The sequence below is a fragment of the Arvicanthis niloticus genome, chromosome 5 (assembly GCF_011762505.2).
Source record: "Arvicanthis niloticus isolate mArvNil1 chromosome 5, mArvNil1.pat.X, whole genome shotgun sequence".
In the NCBI taxonomy this organism is placed as follows: Eukaryota; Metazoa; Chordata; class Mammalia; order Rodentia; family Muridae; genus Arvicanthis; species Arvicanthis niloticus.
This window is the reverse complement of record NC_047662.1, coordinates 3,873,277-3,898,674: the sequence shown is the minus strand read 5'-3', so window position 1 is coordinate 3,898,674 and position 25,398 is coordinate 3,873,277. Positions and strand designations below refer to the sequence as shown.

At 54.5% G+C, this 25,398-nt stretch overlaps 2 protein-coding genes across 19 annotated transcripts in view; one reads left to right on the top strand and one right to left on the bottom strand.

Moving 5' to 3' along the window:
- Positions 1–7,805, top strand: part of Chd5 (chromodomain helicase DNA binding protein 5) — a 52,592-nt gene extending 44,787 nt beyond the window's left edge. For 3 of the 8 annotated variants that reach the window (XM_076933631.1, XM_034502470.2, XM_076933630.1), the window contains exons 35-42: positions 231–368; positions 618–726; positions 1,265–1,397; positions 1,690–1,885; positions 2,671–2,834; positions 2,957–3,071; positions 3,182–3,235; positions 4,437–7,805. In XM_076933631.1, the coding sequence (XP_076789746.1) occupies positions 231–368; positions 618–726; positions 1,265–1,397; positions 1,690–1,885; positions 2,671–2,834; positions 2,957–3,071; positions 3,182–3,189 (863 nt within the window). In that variant the 3' untranslated portion in view covers positions 3,190–3,235; positions 4,437–7,805. The remainder of the gene's footprint in view (positions 1–230; positions 369–617; positions 727–1,264; positions 1,398–1,689; positions 1,886–2,670; positions 2,835–2,956; positions 3,072–3,181; positions 3,236–4,436) is intronic. The other 5 variants (XM_076933634.1, XM_076933633.1, XM_076933635.1 and 2 more) reach the window with 2 other exon arrangements.
- Positions 7,806–8,373: 568 nt separating this feature from the next.
- The window catches only part of Kcnab2 (potassium voltage-gated channel subfamily A regulatory beta subunit 2), an 85,439-nt gene continuing 68,414 nt past the window's right edge, over positions 8,374–25,398 (bottom strand). For 6 of the 11 annotated variants that reach the window (XM_076933642.1, XM_034502475.2, XM_076933639.1 and 3 more), the window contains 12 exons: positions 24,869–24,948; positions 22,223–22,267; positions 20,630–20,674; positions 19,463–19,506; positions 18,495–18,581; positions 17,778–17,825; positions 14,527–14,612; positions 12,805–12,925; positions 12,623–12,717; positions 11,916–12,036; positions 11,362–11,450; positions 8,374–10,756 (listed from right to left, as the gene is read on the bottom strand). In XM_076933642.1, the coding sequence (XP_076789757.1) occupies positions 10,667–10,756; positions 11,362–11,450; positions 11,916–12,036; positions 12,623–12,717; positions 12,805–12,925; positions 14,527–14,612; positions 17,778–17,825; positions 18,495–18,581; positions 19,463–19,506; positions 20,630–20,674; positions 22,223–22,267; positions 24,869–24,948 (951 nt within the window). In that variant the 3' untranslated portion in view covers positions 8,374–10,666. The remainder of the gene's footprint in view (positions 10,757–11,361; positions 11,451–11,915; positions 12,037–12,622; positions 12,718–12,804; positions 12,926–14,526; positions 14,613–17,777; positions 17,826–18,494; positions 18,582–19,462; positions 19,507–20,629; positions 20,675–22,222; positions 22,268–24,868; positions 24,949–25,398) is intronic. The other 5 variants (XM_034502478.3, XM_076933644.1, XM_076933643.1 and 2 more) reach the window with 1 other exon arrangement.

The following is a 25,398-nucleotide window of genomic DNA, read 5'->3' as shown; positions in this document are numbered from 1 at the left end:
CAGATTTGATTTTTCCCTTCATGGTGTCGTTCTGAGCTTCTTGTCTGGTGGGGGAGGAGTTCCGGGGCCTGGAACGGGCCTCTGCTCAGAATGGAAGCGGGTGGGGTGGTTCTCCTTTTCTAAGGGCCCATGTGATGAACACACAGCATCCTGGTGCCAGACAGGGCTTTGAGTAATGCCTTCTAGATAGATGGTGAACATGGCCTTCCCCCCACCCCACCCCACCCCAGATGACCCCAAGACTGAGGAGAAGGAGCCCGTGGAGACTCAACAAAACGGCGACAGAGAGGAAGACGAGGAGGGCAAGAAAGAAGACAAGAACGGGAAATTCAAATTCATGTTCAACATTGCGGATGGCGGTTTCACAGGTGCGGAGGCGGAACCATAGACTGGCACCTGGCTCTTGGTCCCACTTGTGGGTCCCACTCACTGTGGCTCCCAGGAGTCTGGGCTGATGTAATCTTATTCTGAGGCGTGAATGTTTGATGATGGTCCATCGTATGCCCCTCTTAGCAATACTGGACCAATGGGCCTCTGATGGCCAGTGCTGAGGGAGCCTGTGTGTAAGCCAGGGGTGGGGGAATCTTCATTCTGCTTACCTCGGCCTCTCTCTTCAGAGCTGCACACGCTGTGGCAGAATGAGGAACGGGCGGCTGTGTCCTCGGGGAAAATCTACGAAATCTGGCACCGCCGTCATGATTACTGGCTGCTGGCAGGCATCGTGACGTATCCTTGCTCAGTCAGGCTGGGAGGACTCTGGTCGGTTTCTCTAGTCCTCAGGGGACCCACAGGCTCCAGGGAAGACCTTCCTTCATCTCCCAGCTTCTGGCGATTTCCCAAAACCTTGATGCTCCTTGGCAAGCCTCTGTGTGTCTCTGTCATATTCTGTTGTCATCTGCCCATCTGGCTGCGTCGTGCCCCAACCCCCTTTCCTGACACAGTCGTTGGATTTAGGACCCTCACCCTCTTTTTGATCACTTCTGGATAAGGCCATATTAGGTTTTAGAGGCCAGGACTTACCCATGTCCATGTTGGGTGCAGGGATGGGGTCACCACTCAAAGGCCTTGGTGCCCTGTCTGGCATCTGTCCGAGTCTACTAATGTCACTGATGTCTTCATTGCCAGCATGCTTATCTTGCAGCTGAGGCTGTGACTTGCCCGGGTGCGCACAGACAGCAAGCTGGGGCCCGGTTGCTCCCACGTCACCCGTATTGTCAAGCCTCTCATTCCTGTGGCCAGCTTCACCCTTAACCGTACCCCGCAGGCATGGCTATGCTCGCTGGCAGGACATTCAGAATGACCCGAGGTACACGATCCTCAATGAACCTTTCAAGTCTGAGATTCACAAGGGCAACTACTTGGAGATGAAGAACAAGTTTTTGGCCCGTAGGTTCAAGGTAGGCCTTCAAGGATGTTAGCTTCCTGACCCATCCCTGTACCTAGACCTGAGCCAGGCTCTCTGAGGAGACGGTCAACCCATGCAGGCAAGCCTCCAGTGTTGCTCAGGGGATGCGGTTGGAGAACTCGGTTTGTGGAACATTCCTAGGGCCAATAGACTAGGCTAAGAGGGGCGATAGAAGGAGAGCCTCCTCCCCTTTCAGCCCAGAGCCTCGGCTTCAGTGGGGGGAGGGGCACAGTGACTCTGTGGGAGGAGGGGCCAGGCCAGTGCTGTCCACCCCACCCCCCCAGCTGCTGGAGCAGGCGCTGGTGATCGAGGAGCAGCTTCGGAGGGCAGCGTACCTCAACATGACCCAGGATCCCAACCACCCAGCCATGGCGCTCAATGCTCGCCTGGCAGAGGTGGAGTGCCTTGCTGAGAGCCACCAGCACCTATCCAAGGAGTCCCTCGCTGGGAACAAGCCTGCCAACGCTGTCCTGCACAAGGGTGAGTGAGCCTGCTCCTCACCTCTCAGGGAGCACCTCCAATCTTGCCCAGGGAGCACGGTTGGCTTAGACTGGAGGTATTGAAAAGAGGGCAGATGTGCAGAGGGTGAAGCTTCTGGGACCAGGAGACACAGTTCTGTTCTAGAGCCTCAGTTTACCTGCAGGGAAACAAGGTCCACCCTTTTAAGTCCTTCATAGAGATACCAACAAGGAGGGGGCAGGCTGCAGTGGGCAGCACAGAGATATGGCAGATTGGAGGGCTCACCAGTGTTCACACTGTGCAGGCATGTGCGAGCCCTGTGTCTGCAGGAATGAATCTTAAGAGTCGCCATCTTGGGGCATTGGAATTTAGGAAGGGGAAAATTTGTTCAGAGTCTCCTTTGAGCCTTACTCCAGATCTCTGCCTTTCTGGTCTGGGGGTTCCCAGGCTCCCTGGGGGCAGGACACAGCCCAGAGTGGAATATCTAACACTTTGTGTCTCACACATAAAGGTCTAGCTATGCTTTGTGGGCCTAGAGACCAGAGAAGGAATTCAGGGTCAAGGGTCTGGAGCTTTTTTTCTCTCAGGAGAGGCCCCTGGAGGAGTTTTCCTTCCAAACCTTGTTTCTCCAAATGGTAATCCTGGGCTGCCCAGGCTCTCGGAGAGCCTGGTGAGGAATGTCCCACGGTGTCCACTTTTGGGTGTGTGCCATGACGCTTGTACGAGCACCTTCCTGGCCGCCATCTGTGCGGCAGCTGTGGAGGGCAGACCCAAGCCCTCCATTCTTAGGCCCTCCCACCCTGCAGTCCTGAATCAGCTGGAGGAGCTGCTGAGTGACATGAAAGCCGACGTGACACGCTTGCCCTCCATGCTGTCACGCATCCCCCCGGTGGCTGCCCGTCTGCAGATGTCCGAACGCAGCATCCTGAGTCGCCTGACCAACCGTGCTGGTGACCCCACCATCCAGCAGGTCAGGTTTGGCCTGCACACTGCATGGCGGGCCTGAGTCCCCCTGTCGCAGGGGTGGGTGCTCCTGGGTGGGGACTGGGCAGTGTTCCGGTTGTCACCTGTAAAGCTGGTCCTTGCCTCCAGGGCGCTTTCGGCTCCTCACAGATGTACAACAACAGCTTTGGGCCCAACTTCCGGGGCCCTGGACCGGGAGGGATTATCAACTACAACCAGATGCCCCTGGGGCCCTATGTGACCGGTAGGTCCCCATCCGCGTCCGGGCAGCATGCACACAGTGCCCCTTTGGGGCCCAGCCTGCCCGGTGCTGGGGATGCCAGGCAAGCCCATGCTCTGATCTCTTCTTGGCAGACATCTAGCGGTCCTCGTGACTTCCCCCTGTTTCAGCGCTCCTTTCCAGCTGAGGTGAGGGTGCTTGCTGGTCACCCTACTGTCTCATACACGCCAGTTTGTCCCATCTGTGCATTCATTGCCTTGGAGACTTAGGTGTCTGGTAGCTCTTGTGTTACATTCTAGCTTAGACTTGGTCATGGCTGTGTGTGTGTGTGTGTGTGTGTGTGTGTGTGTGTGCATGTGTGTGCTTGTGGACACCTGTATGTGCACATGTGTTCTTGGCCATGTGGTCATGGCTTTGCGTGTGTGCACGTGTATGTGTGTACATACGTGTGTGTGTGTGTGTGTGTGTGTGTATGCATGTGGACATCTGTATGTGCACGTGTTATCGGCCCCAGGTGATACTGGCTTTGTGTGTGTGCGTGCATGTGCCTGTGTGTGTGGACATTTATATGTGTACATGTGTTCTTGGCCATGTGGTCATTTGGCCCCATGTAGTCATGGCTTTGTATATGTGTGTGTGTGTGCGTGTGTGTGTGTGCGTGTGTGTGTGTGTGTGTGTGTGTGCATGTAGACATCTGTATGTGCACATGTGTTCTTGGCCATGTGTCACTGGCCCCATGTGATCATGGCTTTGTGTACATGTGTGTGTGTGTTTGTCTATGTGTATGTGAGTGTGTGTGTGTGCGTGCGCATGTGTACAACTGTATGTGCACGTGTTCTTGGCCATGTGTCACTGGCCCCATGTGATCATGGCTTTACACATGTATGTGTGTGCATGTGGATATCTGTGATTGCATATGTCTTCTTGGCCATGTGTCATTGGCCCCAGTGATCACTGCTCCTAGCCTGGAGCCCTGTCTTGCCTCCACTGTCCTGTATGATGGCTGGCCCCATGGGTAGTTACTGCTTGTCTCATACCCATGTTCTCTGTTCAGGACCGGGTGGGGGTTGTGCCTGAAGGCACACTCAGTGTGTTGATGGCTTTGGGAGTGGAGAAGGGAGCAATTCAGACAAGTCACTAGTCCTGATGGCTCTCTCCAAGACCCGTCTATTCCTGTAAGGCAGATTCCAGGCCAGAGGATTCCAGGCTGAGCCTGCTGGGTTCTGGGGCTCCAGAGCTGGGGTGCAGCTCACATCAAGTCCAAAGGCCAGTGGTTAGGACCTTAATTCTGGGACCCCCTCTGACCATAACTGTGACCAGTATGGACAGCCAGGTGCCTCTGGATACCTGGCCATCCAGTCTTATAACCTGCTGGTTTGCCTTTTGCAGCCAAGCCACCTGCCCAACCCCCACGGGAGAGAAAAGCTACAGTCCTTTTAGGAGTTGGTGGCGTGTCGGGGTACAGAAGGGAAACCAAGCAGTTCTATTACGCAGAGGACAGACCCAGGCTGGCTGCACCGGAGTCGAGAAGTGCCACCTCATTGTAGTTGAAGCCTTCTTCCGCACAGCATCCCATCGATGGCCACGCCCGGCAAGGTCCCGGCGCCTTTTCCAGAGTGACTTACTTAGAGGAAATTCCATTTACCTGTACTTTTATTTTGCACTTTCCTACTGAAGATGAGAACATGTTTGTCTTGATAAAAAGTTGGATGACATGTGGAAGATTGAGATTCACGACACTCCTGTCTGTCACCGGCTCCAGACCTTAAGGGGAAGCTCTTTGGAGGCCTTTGGTGCTGCTGTTCTATGGACTCACTGCGGCCCCGGGAGAATGCAGCAGCCAGTGTTCTGGGAAACCCTTAGTGTGTCCCCCGCTTCCTGTCTGCGCCTGTGTGACTGCCTTTCTGCTCCAGACCTCTGCCTGCTTGGGACCCTAGTGCTGGCGGGGAGGGGATCAGGTCTGGAGAGTGGCTGGTAGCCTGCTGATGCCCAGCTTGAGGGACCACCAGGTACATTCCACTTCCTGGCGGGAGTGCATATCTCAAGGGCTCTGGAATCTCTTGTTCCCAGTGGACATGTGGTGGCATCAGTGATGTGTGGCAGACTGAAGCGAGGGTACTTCGGAGAGTGGAGCAACTTAGATCTGGGCCAAAGCCCCTGCAGGGGTTTCTGGACATTTGCTGTCTGCAGGTGTGTGGTGTAGACAGGTGCGATCCAGTGTCTCAGAGAAGGGTCGTGTTTGTTGGGTGGCCCTGGGAGACTTGTACCACTCACCTTGGCACAGACTTTCCTATGCAGAACATCCTGGGCCACAGATGCCAACCAGGGCTGAATTTATCTCTGTTGTCTTGGTCCTAGAGAGGCCTTGACTAGGGTGATGTCTGCGTGAAGTAGTGGCCACAGGAGCCTTTGCTGGTTCTCAGAGGAGATGGAGAGAGCTGAGCTTGGAGGGGGGGGTCTGGAGCCGAAGGCCTCTTTAAGTCCGTACTAGCTGGAGCCTTCAAGGCTTCTGGCCTTATTTCCTGCAGGGAAGACTTAGAGTGCCAGGACCATCTTCCCATGTCACTGTTGGCACGACAGCTTGTCTTGCTCTGCCCCAGCCTGTGGCACCACGTAATGCTCCGTGCTGGGGTATGGGTGGATGGAACCTGCCAGGCTCCACGCCTGTGTCTGACCTTCTCCCTGGCCCTGGCTCAACCTGGACATATCCTGGGGTTCAGTTTACTCTGATGATGAGGAAGAGGCTTGGAGAGAGAAGCCAGTTGGGTCCGGGAGAGCTTAGAAGGGGTCAGATTCCCCCTGGAAAAGGAGTTGGGGGTATACAGCATCTCTGGGCCCACCAAGAATGAGGGCAGGTCTCCATGGCTTGTTTTGAGGACACTTGGGCAGGTGGCTGGCTTTTACTTAGCCCAGATGTGCACCTCTGTAATATAGTTCCTCCTCTGCTCCTGGAGGGCTGGACCCCCATGGCTTCTTCTATTGTGGCACTTCTAAACTTGAGTGTCTATCCAGATCTTAAGGCCAGCAGCTGGCTGCACACTGTGGGTAGGCGAGGGCGGGGAAGGGGGGTCACAGACAGGACCTCTGCAGGCTTGACTGCATTATGGTGGCTGACACCCCCACCACCCCCGCTCTCTAAGAAGGGTTGTCTTCTGCACGGGAGTGTCTTCCCTAGCTCGCTCCCCAACCCGGGGCCTCTGTGCTGATCCCATTGGGCAAGATGGTCAACCCTGTTGGCCTCATTTGGAACTGTGTGGCCTTCTTTGCCATAGTGACATCCTGAGACTTGGGCCTGCAGGCTCACATGGGGCAGAATAGGGTCTGTGTCTCTGACTTCAGGGGTTCATCCCTTCCCTGAGGACTTCCCCCAGGACCCAGGAGTCTTGTTGTGTTTGTCCATCTCTGCTGCTTCCTAGGCCATACCCACCCTCTGTGGCCTTCTCCTTTCCACAGTCACCTTGACCTGAGTGAGCCCCCTGCTGGCCTGGGAGGGTCTATATTCCCTGTGACCAGCTCTCTAGGGTAGACAGCCCAGACGGCTGGGGAGAGGACAGAGTCCTTCAGAGTGTTCCATCTTGGCCCTTCAGCTGTCTCCTGCTAGAGAATGATGGGATAGGGGTGGGGTCTTGGGGTGGCTCTAGTTTTGCTGCTGATAACACTGGGTCCTCACACCTGAGCTGTCAGAGCCACAGTGACATTTCCGGCTACTTTGGCTTACTTAATTCTATAGGAGTTTTGTGGAAGGTATGGGGTGGCTCTCAGGTGACATAGGGGGTTTAGGTCAGAGCTACAACATCTGAGGGTAACCCCCCACGCACTCCTGCTGTGAACTGCTTCCTCTGCTCCCTATCCACCAGGGCCACCTGTGAACTAGGGTTCCCTCCCCCACCCTCTGGGTGCTCCCCAACCAATGTGGGCTGCTGGCTCAGTGACACCTGCAACCTGTCCAAGTCTTGAGTCCTGTGGGGGGCACACTGAGGGTGGTCTGGGGGCCAGGGAACTTTGTAGTCCCATAGAGTGGGCAAGCATTGATGCTTGGAGCTTCTAGTGTGTACCAAGGAAGGTGGTTGGGGGCCTAGGCTGACCCTCCCTCCAACTTCGCTGTCTTGGGCTACCCACAAGGGTGGGCAGCCCCACCCCCACCCCATGGAGCTCCTGCACAGAGCACAGCAAGGAGGAGGAAGCCAACCTGCCCGATTTATATACCAGGAAGTTTACAGGTTGTGGCGCGTCAGCCCAAAGTCTTTGGTGTCCTTGTGTTTATGGATATTTTCCCTCCTAATTTTCAGATTTTTTTTTAAAACAAAAGTATTTTTTTAGGTATGATAACCCAGAAAGGGCCTGTTGGGTGTGTGTGTACATGTCCTGAGCTCTCCACATAGGCACCTAGGGACCAGAGCCCAGGTCAGAGGCATCTCTTCCACCTGACCTGGAGAGGAGGGAGGGCCCCCTGCTGCCTGCCAGGGTCAAGCTAGACTGCAGGGAGTTCTCTTCTTGCCCAGGCCAGCCTGGCATCTGTCCCATCCTTGCCCAATCCAGCACACCCTGATGAAATCAGAGTAGGTGCTCGGCACCAGCTGGGAGCATCTCAGCAGGGGTCCCAAGGGCACATTCGGGAGACCCTCTGAAGGCTGTCCTGGGGAAGGCTGGACGGGCTGTCCTGGGGAAGGCTGGACGGTCTAGCCAGTGTTATCTTCACTCGTATTCTCTGTGTGTATGTTTTGGTTTCTGTGTTTTAATAAACCCTTTGGGAAGGGATGGAATCGCTGTAGTTCTTAGCCTCGGTGGTTTAGGTCGGGGATGCACTGAGTAGTGGTCGGCAAGGTGAGGGTCTTTTCCCAAACCTTCCACATTTATGGTTGGTACCCACAGTTCAGGGCTCACAAGGAAGGAGGGGAAACCTCAAAAAGCAGTGTTTCTGGAGGACATGCCTCCTACAGGTACCCCACCTCCCAAGACACATTGAAGTGATCCATGTGCTTCCCCAAACCCACCAACAAGAGAGCGACAGCCAGCTAGTCCCTAAAGGGATGGTGCTCCCCAGCCACCAGCCCTGGGCCTTTGGAGGCAGAGATGGGCTGGTGCAGTGGGCAAGCATCTGCAGCAGTTAACAGGCTTCATCAATGTCCTGGGAGAGGTCAGGTGGATCTTGTGACTTCTCCTACCCCATTTCCATGCCCTGTACTTGGGTCCTTCCTCCCATCCCGCCCTTAGCTATAGAGTTAGCTTTGGGGTGGGGAACCCAAGACCTCAGCTCCGTGCAATTGGCAGCTCTGCCCTCCCTCTGGGGCTGTCTCTGAGAAAAGGAAAGGACAGAAACACGGAGACCAGAGGGCTCGGGTTTTATTTGCCATTCCATAAATACGGGCCGCACCTTAGTCTGAGTCTGTCGGGAAGCTAGAGGCGTTTGCGGTTGGCCTGGTGGGGTGCAGTTAGCGAGGAGCCACGCCCACTAAGATGGCGAGAGAAAGCACAGTATGTACACAAGAGCAGGCACACAGGTGCCCCGCTGTGCCTCAGGACCTTGGGTCTGGGATGAGCAGGAGCTGGGCACCAGCTCTGCTCCTCTACATAGCTCTCCTGCACCAGGCCTGGCAGACTGCTTCAAGGTGAAGAGAGGCTGGCTTGGACTGGCCAGCAGGCAGCTGGGCTAAAGGAAGGAGAGGCCATGGAGGAAGATGGTCTTAGACTCTTCGAGGGTCAGGGGCAAGCTCCCCATGATGGGCTGTCTGCACTCAGTTGACTTCTGTGGCCTCCCAAGCCCCTCCTCCTCCACAGCCCGCCACAGAAACTTAAGAAGCCAATCCCCAACTCTTCAAGAGTGGGTATGGAAGAAAACATCTCAGAAACACTTGGTTAAAATGTCTTCTGCATCTAGGGCTCCTGTGGGCCTTAGCCCTGCAGCCTGTTTTCCTGTCTCTTGCACATACCCAGCTGGAGCTAAGCGCTGAGGTGTGGTTCACAGGCAGGCAGTGGCTCCTACTGTGGGCATCCCTGCATGCCTGGCCCACCTAGCAAGAAGGGCCAAGGCCAGCTGTGTGAACAGGTCTGGTACTTCCTGCTGGGCCACTGCAGGGCCCTGTCCAGGAGGCTGGCTCCTCTAGCAGGCATGGAAGTACCAGAGTCCAGTGCCCTCTATCCCCACACCCACAGGGCTGCTTCTGAGGTCTCAGGGGTCAGCGATATGAGCGGCGAAGGTTTGAGAGCCCAGGTTTTTCAGGGGGGTTGTATGTGTGAGAAGAAGCTACCCACCCTGTCTGCCTTTCTTCCTGTCTACTCCCCATAACCCTACCCACTAATCCAGTTCTCACCTCTGCCCAGCCTTAAGAATAGCAGGCAGGAGACTTGGAACAGCAGCTACAGAAGGCGAAGCCAGGGTGCTATGCATCCAGGGCTTGTGCCTGGAAGCTGGCCATAGCCTGTCCAGGGCAGGAGGCTGGTCTCCTAGGGAGACAGCTGGGTAGGATCCTGTCCCCTAGAGCATCACATGACCATGGGATTGGGCGTCAAGGCAGCATGTGCTGCCCAAACCTGCAGGCTTCCCGGCACCAACATCCACGTGGCTCCCACTGATAAGGGGCTGCCCGTCCTTCCCACTCTCCCTCTTCCCATCCTGCCCTGGGCCAGCATGAGGGTGCGCAGAAGGGAATGGGTGGTCCTAGCCATTTTTTTCCCAGGGAGAGGCCCTGGGGGATCTATTCTTACAACACGGAGACTATTATTACCAGACTTGCTTCCTTAGTCCCTTAGCTTGCATCGATGGAAACCCCAGGGGGCTCTAAGTGCTTCATCTGTGCAAGAGCCCACGTCATGACCCCACTGCTCTGGTACAGCAGAGGTACTGGAGGAAGGTCTCTGAGAGCTTGGGCCCAGCCTGCTGCCACCTGCCTGCGGTGGGGCCAGCTGCCACACCTGTCCACGAGTGTCTGTCTTGAGAGGCATTCTCCAATGGGCTCCATGTGGGGCTCCGCAGTTGTATGCCGGGCGGAAGACGCTGGGAAAGCCAGCTGGGGTCCCTGCCCCTGCCAGCAAGGGTAAGGGTGGGGGCCAAGGGCCAGCTGGGTAGAATCCCAGCCAAGGCCCGGTGCACATGTGGGGCAGGTCAAGGCCTGGGAAGAGTGGGATCCCAGGCCAGCCTTGGACAAAGTGCCTTGTGTCCATGGAGAGAGGGAGACCCTGCTCTCACCATTAGGACTCTGGGAGAAGGGTGCACACCCCTCTTCTGAGATAGAGGTTTCTTGGCAGAAAGGCTAGCCCTTCCTGCTCTGAGGACTAGACCTCCACCGGGCCATGGCTTCTAGAATCCCCATGAAGGTCCACGGCTGGGGGCAAGCGTTTCTTCTTGAAGGATAAGCAGAGGTGGTGGGCTTGGGTGGGAGCCTCTGGATGTCCCCCAATTGATGCCATCTCCTGGCATCCGTCGGATAGTATCCAGTGAGGAAGCGGCAGGCGGCATCTGGCGGTGACTTTGGAGATCAGTTTCCTAGAACATCTGGGCATAGTGTTTCCCCTCTTGGATGTGAACCACACTCGGCATTTGGCTTTGAAACAGCAGAAGCGAGCGAACAGAGACGAGGAGGGAACGGGGAAGTGTCCGAGCGGGGGTGGGCTGGGGTAACTTAGGATCTATAGTCCTTTTTGCTGTAGGGTTTATTGCCCAGAATGCTGTCCATCTCGTGGACGATGGAAGACGACAATTTTGGAAGGACCTGTGTGCAAGGATAAGAGTAGCGGTGAGGTGGGTGACTCTTCCCAGTGTCTCACGGCTCTTGCTCTATGCTTTTCACCCACCAGGGGTCCAGCCTTGGCTACCATCATTAGGTCATATCAGGTCTTTTGGTCTGAACTTGGCTTCCCTCCATGCCAAGAGCCCCAGCAAAAGCCTTCTAAATGCCCAGCCGGGGCACACCCTGTTCCACGTTAAGCCTCCGCTCAGCTCCAGAGCATGCCCCTCTGCTCCAGGTCCTCTGATCTCCCGTTACCCAGACGGCTCTTTGCTGAGTGGCTACACAGCTCCTTCAGCGCCTTCGTGCCTTTCTGAGTTTGTTTCAAGGGCCCCCTTTCCTTTGAAGGCCCTCGGGTCTCTAATGCCTCTGGCCCCTGCATTCTGCATCCCTGCCTCTCTGCTCACAGTGGTGGCTCCCTCGACACACCCACTCACAACGTTTGTGTCTGATTCTGTGAGGACCAGCTCTGCACAAACAGGGCTCGCTGCCATCCCTGTATGCCCCATACTCCTGAAAGGGTGTCCAGTGAAGCTGTGTCTCCAGGAAGGCTGGGGCTACCTGAGCCCCGAGCAGGGCCCCGATCTCACCTGTATTGCTCCGATGTTCTCCATGAGTTGCTCTGCATTGGAAGCACCCAGAAGCACAGAGCTGACACCCTCGTTCCTCAGGCACCAGGCTGTGGGCAGCAAGACCAGAGGTGAGGGCAGGACCCTCTGCAGGGCCTGCCTGAGCATGCCTGGGCAAAGGTACAGGAGCGCTCGTCTGGGGTCCGAGGGTGCCTGGAATGCTCACCAGTACTGGGAGAGTTTGCCCAAGGGGTATCTAGAAGAGGTTCTGGCCACATTGCCTCTGCTGGAGAGGCAGCCCAAGTGTTTAAAGATCCCTTCTGTCCTCCATGACCCCTGGCTAGCCACTGGAAGGTCTAGGCTGGTGGTCTCGCCTCTTAAAGAGACACAGATTCCAACACTGCCCCCGAGAGAGTCCTTACCTTGGCCATCATGGGGGTGCTGTCTAGAGGTCCCTACCTTTCTTTCCTCAGTGTAGCTAGACAAGTACCTAAAGACAGCTGGGGAAGGTATAGCTCAGGCCCTCGGGGACCCCAGGGAACAAGTGTCTCACTACTGTACCCAGAGCCCATTACCTATGGCCAGCTGGGGTAGGGTGCAGCCTAGGCGCTCGGCAATGGCTTGCAGTTCCTTCAGCTTGGCCTGCTGGCGGCGACCTTCCTCACTCAGGATCTTGTCCTTCAACCACTGGTAGCCCTGGGAAGGGGAAAGCCCAGGTAAGGGAAGGTCCCTGGACCTCCAGATGCAGGTAGCTGATTGTCTCCTCTAGAGACTCCTTCCCAGCTCTTTTGTCCCCTGGCCTCATGCTTGCCCTGGGCCAGACTTAGACAGACCCTTCCATATCGTGAAGGAGAAGGTTTGTGGTGGATTGACCCAACTCTGAGCCAGAGACACAGGCTGCCCACCATTGGCCCCAGAGGAACCTTCTAGGACTCAGGCTGGGGAGACAATGAGACAGACATAATGTCCAGGGCTCTTGTCACCTGAATGTGAACATTCTCATTCTTCCTGGGTATTCAGCAAGAGTATGGGATTGGACTTCGGGCCAGCTCTTAAGCTTTGTCTGGGGTCTCCGCAATGGGAGCGTGGGACAATCATGGGTTGGGAGCATACCATCCATTAGTGGACCAGCCTGTACTGTGAATGTCGAACCATGGAAGACGCCAAGGTAGGGGAGTGGTTCATGGGCCTGCTTACCTGGGGCTGACCCAACAGGTGAGAGAAAGGCCTGTATCCACATTCTTATGCCAAATGCATCCCTCCCACACCCAGCTGTGCTCACCTTCAGGGAGGCTCTGGAGTAAGGTGGGATCCCACTGTCATACTTTCCTGAGACGATGCCGCAGGCCAGAGGGGACCAGGTCATGGCACCTACTCCTGAGAGAGTGCAAGGGAGAGCAGGTGAGGCCAAGCTGAGGGAGGTGAGGAGTGGCTGTCCGGCAAGGTAGGATGGACAGTACCCACCTATCTTGTGGAACAGCTCTGGCAGCTGGACCTCCACCTTCTCCCTCTGGAACATGTGATATTCGGCTTGCTCGCAGATGGGCGGGATCAGGTTGAATTGCCGAGCCACTGAGTAGGCCTCCTGTGGTGTGGAAGCAGACCACCGCCATCAGCAGCCCCAGGGGCCTTGCTGCTCTCTCCACTACTCCCACCCCAAGCTTTCCTGAGAATCCTAGGCAGGCCCCTGTGAGCCAGGAAGAGCACGAGCTTTGGAATCCTAAGACTTAATGGTCCTTGGAGAAGTTGCAATGCAGTGACGCCTGGGGCCGGGCAAATGGATCACCGGTACCTCAGTTTCCCCATTTGTCATACGGTTCCAATGAGTCAAGGTTTTTGTGGCCCTTCTAATTGGGCCCGGCTTATGAGTGGCGCTCACAGTTTGCCTGCTGGACAGCATGGCTGTTACCCTGTGTCTCTGGACCTTTGGTGAAGGTGGTAGTAGCAATGCCTTTGGGAGGCAGCAGATCTATCTGTTGACCCTGGGATCAGGAGCTTGGGGCCTTGGCTTGAAGGTGCTCCCTCAAATTTCACAGATGGGGTGAGCTTGCTACTGTTTGTAGACAGGTATATGGTGGGGGACAAGCCTGCCACTTAGGGAGGCCCCTGTCCCATTCTGGTCTGAGAGTCAGCTTTCTCCTCATCTATGAAGTGGGATAATGACACTCAGATTTTTCTGAGGCCTGTGCTGGCTGTGCCTAGTCAGAACAGGATGCATGACAAAAGCTCCAGAGCACTCGAAAGCTGAGTTATGCCAGGGTCTTCTTAAGTGCCCCAGGATTTGAAACAAAACCCCCTCTGCACTTCTGCCATCGCAGGATGAAGCAGGAGCCTACGGTTCACTGCAGCTACAGCTATAAAATGCTAGGACACCAGGCATGGGTGGGGTAAGACGAGATGTGGAGTGGGAGGCGGGGTGATCAGGAAAGAGCCTCTGCTATGCCCCTGGCCTCGGGCTGCAGAATGAAGGCAGCCTCTTCATCTGGGCACTCCCTTCAGGGTCTCTGTCAGCAGGGATATCCTGCTGACTCTTCCCAGGAACCACAGAATACCTAGGGACATAGGCTGCTCTAGCCTCTGGCTCCCATGGAAAAAGAGCACAATTATTGGGGTGCTTTCCTGAGACTATGGACGAAGGGAGAAACCACGAATTAATAGAAATTCGTGTCCTAGCCGCTGGGTCGGTCATTTTCAAAGACAGCCCAGGCTCTGATCGGTATCAGTCTTGAACTAAGGCAGCGTGACCTTAAGTGTGGGTCTTCACCCCGATCCTTGACCTCCCCACTGGAGACACGGGTCATTGTCAGCATTTGCCTCCTGTGGCACTGTAGGGGTTAAATCTCAAGTCTAACAGACCGTCCTAGCAAGTGGCAAGCAGCGTAGGTGCCGCGGCTTGCTTAGGCTGTGAGATCATGCTTCAAGTTTCCTATAGGCTTTCTGGAGAGGCCTCAGAGCAGGCCATGAGGGTAAGCTATGCCAGCAGGTTTGTTCTATAGATCCGGAAACTGAGTCTCTGAGGGCAAGCCATCATCCGTGCGGGGCCATGTAGGGCCATGTGTTCCTGTGAGTCAAGTTGAGACCCACGAGTCTGCCAGCCACACCCCCACCGTGCACATGTGCCCGAATCTCATTTTCTCCTCCCACCCCCGCCCCCCACGCGTGTGGACACACGGGTGTCAACCCTACCATGATCTCCATGGAACTCCACCGTGATGTGCCCCAGTACATGGCCATTCCCTGGTTGATGACATGGGTCATAGCCCGCACGGTCTCTGAGAGAGAGAGAGAGAGAGGAGACCATGTTTGGGATAGCTGGGGCTCAGGGCCAGCCTAGGGATGGTCTGCAGATGCAGGTGGGGTGCCAGGAGGAAGGAGCAGGCTGCAAAGGCATCTTGCAAGCAGTGTACTTCCTGGCTCCCAGAGCTGTGGTGGGTGTTGGGAAGGGGAGATTCCCGGAGAAAAGAAAATGGGCTGGAAATCCCGAAGACAAGTTCTCTGACAAGGTGAGGCCTGCCTGGATCCTTGGGAAAGGTTTATAGGTAGGTAGACTGATGTCTCTCTCCATGGCTGGCTACGGAAAGGAAAGAAGGTGAAGCCCTGGAGTGGGCCTTAATGAGGAAATGGGAACCCTGTCATTGAGGGGAACCAGCTGGAAGAAGGCTACAGTCAGCCTGGCCACGGCAGTGCCATTGGCAAAGCTTGCAGATGCGCCTCCGCAGGCTCCAGAAGGCCACTCTCACTGGGGGCCTGAGGACTTCGGGAGGGAAGGATGGTTGGAGTCTGCAGGGGCAAAGGCAGGCCCTTGAGGCTGGGCTTTCTTGTCTCAGTGCCTGGGGAGTCAGAAGCAGAAGTTGAAAGTTTTGGGCAGACAATGCCCAGGTTGGAGTCTTCCTTGGTATATGCTATTCTCAGGGCAACGGGGCATGGGGAGGGGGATGGGAGGGAGTAAGGGGTGTTAACTGTCCTTCTGTGAGGGGCCAAGGTCTGGAGCAAATAGCTGTAGGGTTCCACAAAAGCCAAGACTTCCAACATCCCAAGGAGTAAACAATGAACCCCCCCACCCTTCATCTTCTTCTAGGGCAAGAGTGGGACTCTCTCCACCCCAACAACACAGTCTGTCTTATAGTCAAGAGTTTGGGGAGCATAAAAACCTGCCAGTTGAAAGTATAAAAGGGACTTGGAGAAGAAAGGGATCACCAGGGTGGGAGGGGGACACGAGGGTGATGCGGGGGGAGTGTGGTCAGAATATATTATACACATGTAGGAATGGTCGGAACAGAAGCCATCACTATGGATGGTCCTATGAGCTGGTTAAAAAACCCTGCCAGGTATAAATCTTCTCCCTTGGCTGTTTTGCCCCTTAGGGATGTGTTGGTTGTTAAAACAGAAGGTGGCCCTGGTGGGGTGAGGGCCGGCTCCGTGGATTCCCCGCAGGTCTGATACAGTGCTTGCAAGGTTGACAGCCAAAGGCAGGGTAGGAATGGAGAGGGGCAAGTGTTTCTAAAATCGTAGCGGTAACATCTGCCTCACCTCCGAATGCTCTACCCATCCCAGCGGCAGACACTGGCAATGGCAGGGACAGTGAGAGAAGGGAGGGGAGGAAGAAGACAATGCCAGAGCTGTTCTGGGATCCTGCCTCCAAAGGGCACTGGACTCACTACCTCCTCGAATGGGGTACAGTGCTGGCACCTGTCTGCCCTGTTTTGGGAGTCTCTTAGTCATTCTGGGTCCCTAACTTCTTTGGCTAATGTCTATTCACAGAGGAATTCAGGACGTCCTCATATCTGGTAATGAGTCCGCACAGCTTCTGGTAGAGTGGTCCCAGTAAGTTCACCCAGAATGCCAGGGAAGTCACACTGTACTCTGTACCCGCAGGGCAACTCTGCCCTTGCCTGTCTTCTGAGGTCAGGGACTGTGGCTCTTTGGGGTCTTCTTTGCCCTGCCTAGGTAAGGGACATATGAGAAGGGGCTGGGTCTTCTGGGACCTTTAAATGACATGGTTTACATCCGGAAGAGGTCAGTGCCTGATTGGGATGCTTTCAGGAGACATAGAGGGTCCCGGGGTCTACTCAATGGAGGCTGGACTCCTTGATGGGCTGTCCTTGTTGAGATGTTTAGAAACACTCTTGGGGGCACCCCAGACCATGCAGCATGGTTCCCCTATTCTTTTCAGCCAAGGCTTAGGTCCACATGCCAGAGACAGGGAAGCCAAGAGAACAGCTCACACGAGTCCCTCTCCCCAGCCTCCCCCAGAGCTCTGTCTGGTCATGGTTATGAAGATCACAGCCAGGGGATCTGCACTATGCCCTTCCCATGCAGTGAGAGAGATGGAGACAGTTGGCACCTGGGGATCAGGCCAATGGGCAGGAGTCTGCTGTGACTGGCTGTTCTGAGGGGCAAGGGAACCTAGGCCCCTGGGGGATCTGGGCAAAGGTAGGCTCCATGTTGCACACATGTTCAGGAGTACTGTGCACCCACTCCAACATGTCAGTGGACTCTGAAACAGTGACACTTAGGGACAATTGTTTTTCACCTCAATAATTAATACGGCTGGACAGAAGCAGGGGGTGCCGACTCCTTCCAGCTGCAGCCAAAACCCAGGGCATCTCTGCAGCATTACAAATAATACATAGGAGGGGTCAGGTGGCAGCACCAGGTGGCAGGCAGATGCCCTTCCAGTGTGAAACGCTGCCCAGCTCCTAGGGAGACAAAGGCTTACCCTTGGGGGTGGGGTTCTAGGGCCCTTTGCTGATTGTGGGGGGGGCAGATACCAAGCATGGCACAAGGAGGCCCTGGGCCTCAGCATCGTGCCAGCTCAGGTACATATTCTCCGAGGAAGAGAATCACTCCATTTCGATGGAGTGTCCTGCGTGCTAAGTGAGTAGACACAAATGATCACAGAGCCAGGACACTCGCAAGGAACCAGCATGGTAGACAGGGCAGCTTGTTGGCTGGTGTTCTGCACCTCTGTTGGAGGCTAGAATTTAACAAGGGTTAGCTATGAAAGAGATTTAGTTCCAGGAGATTAGGGGTCCCAGGACCCTTCTGGAAACCTAGTTTTTCCCAAACCTTCCTACCATATCATCCAAGGTCAAGTTCCCAGGGACTAGAGCATCCTCAGATCAAGAGAAGACCCTGGCAGAAAGCCAGCCGGCCACCGCAGGTCACGGCACCGCAAGCATGGAGCGGGGGACATGCACGCTGGGAGGGAGGGGATGGGGGATGGCAGCGCGGATGGACAGCAAGGGACACCTCCGCCGACACCATTTTGCTTTCCCTTTGCTTGCACGATGTCCTCACGGGGCACGTCCCCACCCCTTATGCATTTTATGGAGAAGTTTGTCATGGGAGGGGGACAGAGCATTCTGAATAAAAGTACTGTCTCATAAAATGCAGCTCGGACAGAGAGTCAATAGTCGGCTGAGGGTACTGTGTACCTTCAATGATGAATGTCCGTGACTTGAAGGAACTAAATGGGTCCCCTGCTGATAAAAGAAAGGTTTAAAAAGACCAGAGTTTATCGCTGTGGGAACAGAGGCCTGGTATGATTGAGGGCAGGACAGAAGGGCACAAATCATTGCACAGAACAGAGTTCTGTTAAGAAGAAAGGATATATATATATATATATATACACACACACATACAAGTGCGGTGTGTATATATATAAAAGCAAACGGAAACAAAATAACCAGTTCAACTTAACCTCCCGAGTCCCTGAAGCAGCGAAGCACAAATGAGAAGATGCCGAGGCAGCAGGTGGGAGAGATGGAGGGACCGGGAGTTGAGGGAATAAATAAATGCTAAAGAAACCCAGACAGCTCTTCAAAGCACCGTGTGCTCAGTCTCCTTCAGGCAGTAAGTCCCCACTAGAGCAGAAGACCTCTAAGCCCTCCCTGGGGGGGAACCAGAATGAAAAAGTACAGTGGTCCCCTCACCACTGTGCAAACTACCAACTGATGAGCAAAGAGAGAGCAGCCAGGGAAGAAGTCTTGAAAGAGATGGGGGGGGGGCCTGGGGCCATCCCTCCTCCCCCCAGGGGCCTGGCCACCTATGTCCTGAGCGCCCAGTGTGGGTGTGCTTGACAATCACCAGAACCTCAGAGCAGCTGGCTCTGCCCAGCACAAACTGGCTAGGGGGATAACGGGTCGACCTACCTTCCATGGGCGTGTTGGGGTCTGGGCGGTTGGCAAAAACCACGTCCACATACTCCAGCTGCATCCGCTCCAGGGAAGCTTTCAGTCCTGGGGGGAGAACAGGATGGGTCAGCTGCTTGTGCTTCTAGACCCTCCCCGGGCCTGGCTCTGGGGGCAAGAGAGGGACGAGGGCAGGCGAGTGTCATGTAGAGCTTTAGGCAGGTGAGTGTCTCAAGGAGATGCCAAGACGTGAGGCACATCCTAAGGGAGTGGGCCATTCCAGAGGTTGCCAGGAGAGCCACAGGCCAAATGTCCAGACACCGAGTGAATACATGCCTGTTGGGCCACTTTCAGGACCTGGTGGTCTGTGCAGTGACAAGCAGAGCTGGTGCCACAGAAGGAGAGAGCAGTATAAAGGGTGCTGGTGTTAGACACACACAAGCCATCAATCCACACCTCCCAACGGCTCCGAGCCAACAGCTGGGTCTGAGGTGGGAGGGCCAGGTACCAAGACCGCCATTATTATGATGTTTTTATTATGAAGAAGATTACTTCAAATAAACGTGACCCAAGGGAGAGGCAGAGCCTTTATCCAGTCACCTCCACTCTGGGCTGCATGGCTGATATTCCCAGAAGTCCTGAATGGGGCGGGTGGTGGGGAGCTACGCCCTTACAGGCCTGCTTTCTAGACCCTTTGACTCAAGCTCAGGGAAGTGATGGCTCTCCCCCAAGAGCAATCGGCCAGCACACGCTCAGCCTGCCCTGAAATCTGGCCAGCTCCATCCAGGCTCATTGAAGCCTTTATTCAGTAGTGGGTCCGCCCACCCCCCTGCAGGTTCAACCCTCCCCCCACCTCATATCTTTTTGGAGCAGAAGGGAATGGTCAAAGGAGGGCTGAGGTCTGGGCTGGATCGCTGAAGAAAAGGGTGGGCTACTACTCTTAGCTTTATTCATGTGCAGGGAACACCATGGTTAGAGTCCCTTCTCACCTTCGATTATGTGCTTCCGGGAGAGGCCTCTCTCGGTCTCTGCTCTGAAAAACAGACCAACAGGGTGGGAGATGTTGCAGTTGGTTTGGGGGATTATATTCATGATACGATGTCAGGAGAAAAGCTGGTCAGGAAATTCAACGAATGTGGGTGACAGCCATAGGCTCAGGTGGATTCCTAGACGCTGTTCCCAGGGCGGCGTGGGGACAAGGAGGGCTCTGGTTTTCAGTATCACCTCTCTGACCAGCTTGGATTCATTTACGGTTTTTTGTTTGTTTGTTTGTTTGTTTGAGATAGTTTCTCTCTACTTAGCTCATCACCATGAGCCTCAAATCCTCATCACCTCAGACTCTTAATCCTCCTGTCTCAGCTTCCCAAGTATCGGGGTCACAGCTCAGTTACAGATTTTTCTTTAAAAGTTAAGAATGAGTCATATATGTTTTTAATTTTTTTTCCTTCCTTCCTTCCTTCCTTCCTTCCTTCCTTCCTTCCTTCCTTCCTTCCTTTCCTTCCTTCCTTCCTTCCTCTTTCTGAGACAAGGCTTCATGTGTCCCAGGCTAGCCTCATATTTATTACATGGCCATGGATGACCTTCAGTTTCTGCTTCCTCTGCCTCTGAAGTGCTGTAATTACAGGCATGAGCCAGTACACTTAGCTTGTCGGATCTGAGGATGGAGCACACAGGCTCTCATGCATGCCTGGCAGACACTCTTCTAGCTGAGCCTCCTCCTCAGCCTAGAAATCATACTTACAACCCTCATGAGATGAACTCTGCCCTACAGAGAATATAAACTTGGACACCTGGAGACAGGCAGAACGAGTGATATAGAACGAGTGTCCCAGGGACTTTAAGATGGTCTAGATAGCTCGTCACTATCTGTTTCTGTAATGTTTACAATGTCATCATGTAAGTAAAAATAGTAAAAATTAGGCAGCATTTGAGTACCAGACAAACTTGGCCAAAGCTCCTTGCAGTTTGGGAATACGTCAATGGCTGCGGTCCCCAGACTTGAATGGGTGCCAGCCTGCGGGTGGCTGTGCAGAGGCCAATGTGCCCTCCCTCCTCAAGACTACGGTGTGGCCCTCTGGGCCCAGCCTCGCACGCAAACGCAGGAGCTGGGCTGCGGTGAGTAGTTACCTCTGGGAGCCCTGCAGCCCCGCACTTACTTTCCACCCCAGAAGATCTTGGTGGTGATGACAAGGCTGGACCGTCTGCAGGGTAGAAGAGAGGAGGGTGTTACTGGACCTGGCTGGCCTTCCCTCGGCTTTTACCTGGGGTTTTTCTCTCTGTGTCTCTCTGTCTCTGTCTCTCTCTCTCTCAAGCTCGATGTGAATGGGGATTTCTGAATTGTGACGCTCTTGCCAGGGTTTGGATCTCCCCACTAAAAGACGTGGCCAAGCTCCCAACACTGCGGCCTGGGTGCTGGGCTTTCAGTGTCTCCTCACAGCGATGGAGCAGTGACTAACACGTTTCCCATTTTGCTACCTTTGAACTCCATCACCTTCTAAACACGGGGGGGAGGTGATACAGCTGGGTGCTGGGCTGAACCCTGCCACCCTTAGGTCTAGCACAGTCCTGCCAGGCTAGCTTGACGACTCTCAGGTCCAGACAGCCTCCCTCTATTCACACATTGGTCCCTTTACAGATCTGGACAGCGAGGTCCTGAAGGTTGAATTGATCTCTAAGGTCCTTGGCTAAGGCAGAAAAGACGGGATCCAGCTGAGAGTCAAAGGCCTTCACGTGAACCTGTCATGCCCAGGCCTCCCAGGAATGCATGTGCAGTTCATTTTGGCTGACCTTCCCATGCATCTCTGTGAGTGAAGCAGGACAAAGGTGTGTGTGTGTGTGTGTGTGTGTGTGTGTGAGTGTGTATGTGTGTGTTAGGGAGGGCTAGGACCGATCACAAGAAGAATCACTTTGCCTCGAAGAACTGAACTGTGCACCTACTTAGGGACACGATGAACCCTGGTACCGCAAGCCTCAGCTGCTGGCATGTCGCCCACTGTGGTGTGAAGGCCTCTCTCTGGAGGGGCAGGAGCTACTTGTGTTCTGAGAAGTCCTCCCTTTCTGCTGTAACAACTGTGTGACCCGAGGCTTCGAGTGAACAGGAAGGCCACGGGCAGTATTTTCTGTGTGCGTGGCAGGGTTTCACGTGGCTGAGGCGACCTTGAATCGCTGATCATTTTGCTTCGTACCTCCTGAGTGCTGGGATTACAGTGTGCCTGTACCACCCCGCCTCATTTATGCAGTGCTGGGAATTGAACCCATGGCTGGCAAGCACTCTCCCAACATTCCTACCCCTCAGCAGTACTTTTGTTCCCGCCTAGCACTGGCCCTCGCAGTATACTTAATTATCTTGTCCATAAAAATAAAGAGAAGGAAAAAGAAGAAAGGGGGCTGGCGGTCTGGCTCAGCGAAGAAGGGTACGTGCCGACAAGCTCGATGCCCCGAGCTTGTACAACGTGCCACGTACCCACCGTGTGCAAATAAATAAATATAACGATAAAAGGCAATCAAAAAAAAAAAAAAAAAAAAAAAAAGCATGCAAGGGGCTGTGGTAATCAGGAGAGAGCAATCCACAGACTCTCATGGTTCTCACTGCAGGGCTATCCAAGCCCAGGCTTGCCCCAGACAGATGGCCTGCCCACCCTAGCCAGGAACCCCAGCATGCATTGGCCTCTCCTACGCTGCATCCCTGCCCCCATCCCCAGCCTTCCCTGTGTGCCCTGAAGACAGACCACAGAGAACAGGATAATTACCTCCATCCCTTCTTCTTAATGATGTTTCCTAATACCACTTCAGCCCTGCAGAGCAAGAGAGAAGGAGAGGCAGACATGGGATTTCATCAGTGCATAATAGAAAGAAAAAAAAAAATCAAACCCAGCCCCACCATGACAATGGGCCATCAGGTCCCCTCTGCGAAAATACCACTGGGGTTGGAACACTAGGCTGCCTATGTGGCCTTGGCTCTGCAGCTCATTCCAGAAGGGCTGAGGCCTGCAACTGTCCAGGAGTGGAAGCAGGGGCTCTGCTAGACCCCGGATGCAAAGGTCTGTGTCTCTAGGTCTTGTCTAGCAGCAGCGGCAGCACCTTTTTGCACTTGCTGGGAAGGAAGGGTCTCCAGAACACTGTTTCCTCTACCAGCTGCAGATATACTGGGGAAAATGCTTGGACACTGTGTATGGGTAAAATGTAACCATGTGACAGGTGAATCTGTTTGCAAAAGGTAAGCAATACTCGAGGGCTGTTCTCCCCGTGCAGAGAGAATGCACTTTCTGGGGCCAGCGCAGGGCTTCCAACAAAGCCTGTGTGTCTACCTACTTTGCGAGTGCCTGTCTTCTTGGTGCGTGCGTGTGCACACATATGAGTATGCGCATGCAGCTCGTTTCTCTCTTTAAAGCAACAGAGAACCATCCAGCCCACTGCCTGTTCTTGGCGTGCCTCAGGGTCCTGCTCCAAACTGGGGCCAGCTGGGGTCACAAGCTGGCTCTTCCAGCCTCCCCTGGCACAGCAGTGCGGATTAACTTTTAAGAACTTTCTGCTTGTAGCAAAATGTTTCTAAGCAAAAAACAACAGAAGGAAAACGATCCAAACTCAGTGCTACATTCCAATTATAAAGCGGCTGAGTCATCCAGTCAGAAATAATGGGCTCTAATTTGCAAGCTGTTTAGCATATATTCTGAACACCCCTCATTTATGGTCAGGACGCACTGAATTTAATCAGCTCTGGCCTCCTTTCATTGCTTGGTCTCCCAATTTGTCAGACAAAAGGCCAGGAGAGGAGGAAGATGATAAAGAGGCTGCCTGAGTAGCTAACCCAAGCCTCTTGCTTGCAGTCCTGGCGGCAAGCTATGAATGTGGGCACAGAAATACTGCAGGTCACCGAGAAACGCACAAATTACTGTCAGCAAGATATGTGTATGCTCACCCTTGGTCGCTGAGGGGCAGCCCTGGCTGACTGCTTGCTGGAGCTATGGCTAGCCCCTTGGACAGAGAAGCTTGGCCTGCCACCAAGACATACTGCTCAGCTTGTCTCAGATTGGCTGCTAGTGTTAAGGCATCTCTGTGGTGTGAGCAGGCTGGCTTAGCTACAGGCTGGGCTGTGGAGTTAGAGGCTGGCTGAAGAGTTGAGGGCAGGGGGCTCCATAAGCAATGTATAAGCAGAGCAGAAAGCGTCTGCCCCAGGCCTTGGCTTCTAGCAGGGAGTTCCCATGAGGCTCCAGGGATGCCCAGTGTACAGCATGGTTGCCCCAGCATGCCAGCTCTGTGTGTCCAGTTAAACAGAGTGAAGGCACTAACAGATCGGAGTTTGTGATTACACAGTGGTGGGGCCATCTGGTGATGGAGGAGGTGGCATGAATCTATGTTTGCTCTCCTAGGCAGCAAAACCCAGGCAGGCGCTGGCCAGGGAGGAGACAGGGAGACAGATGCCTTTAGGCTGGGCATCAGCACCAGGCTCTCCAACCTCTGGCCGCTTGGCTTAGCTCATCTGTCTGTCTGGAAAGCATCTTGCTTTGATTGGAAGCTGCTGTCTGTTTGGAGAAGGGGAGGAGACCATGCTGCTGGTAGGGGCTAAAGGGGTGGGGGAGCAGCTGTCAGCTCCCCAGGGCCTTGCTACGGATTTAACAGTGGTCCAGCTGGGGTCCCTGATGATTGGTGCTTCGGGTCCGTCTCCAGACAGCAGGTAATATCCCAAGGCCTGGGAAGCAGGTGCTGGCCCCATGGCCATGGGACACAGTGGGTCAGGGCTGCAGCCAGCACAGCTGATGGGAACTTGGCTGGTTCCTAACTGGAGTGGGCCAAAGGGGCGACAAGTGGGAGCCAGCGAATGACTTCACCCACGAAAACTGACTCCTGGAAATGTGGTGCAGGAGAGTGGATGATTTGATTACAGCCCGCCTTTAAACTCGAAGCCAAGGACTCTGGCTGAAAGGCACTGGGCCTTTGCATAATTGAGTTGGAAAGTTCATCGTCAGAAATGGAAGTGCTTCCTTCACACTGAAGTTTGCCAGAGCCTGATCTCTCCAGATCAGAGGGGCTGTCTGCCCTGCAGCGCACACTTCATCATTAAGACGTGAAAATGTCAGGCTCACGGGGCCAAACCTCACCAGCACAGCCTGGGACAACAGTGGCAACAGTAAATCTCAGCCCGAGCCCAGTACTGTGCTTTGGAAACCTTGGTGCCTGGGCACTTGGGGGTGGTGCTGGGGGTGGGGTGCGGTTAAGAAGCAACCAGTTGCCTGAGCAATCTGTGTCAGGCCCCATCAAAAATATTTCCTAAGGTCATTTAGAGTTTTATGAAGAAGACAGAGTGGAAGACACTATTGTGAGCACCCAGGAAGGAGAGACGGGGAACTTGAGACACGGTACCCTGTGCCACCTTCTCCCGGGAGAAAAGTACATACTTCCCAGCAGCGTACACCTCCGCCGTATCGAACAGGTTGATGCCGTTATCGTAAGCCAGGGTCATTAGGTGCTCTGCCATCTGAAATGATAAAGCCAGAGCTGTCATGGGCAGCACTGTCTTGTCAGCTCTGGGGAGGTTCTCGAGCATCGGCCCTGTGGCCTAGGCTCTTCTCCTGGCTCCTCTGCCCTCCCTGCCATAGCACAGCGAGGCAACACAGCCTTCAGAAACACCAACACGGTAAGATGGATGAGGGAAACAGCTTTCTGGCTGTCAGAATAGTGTCCCCCCAAAACTCATGTGAACCAGAACCTCAAGATGGGACCTGACCTGAGAGTAAGGTCTTTGTGAATGCAATCACTGCCTCCAGAAGGGCCAGCCAAGCCGTCCAATGTGACTGGCATGTTAGGAGAGACGATTACAAGGTAATGCAGTGGTGCCTACAGGCATATGCCTGTGAGGCGAGAAATGTCACTAGAAGCTGAGAGACAGGGGCAGACCCCTCCCCATGCCTTTGGAGGGACCAGGTCC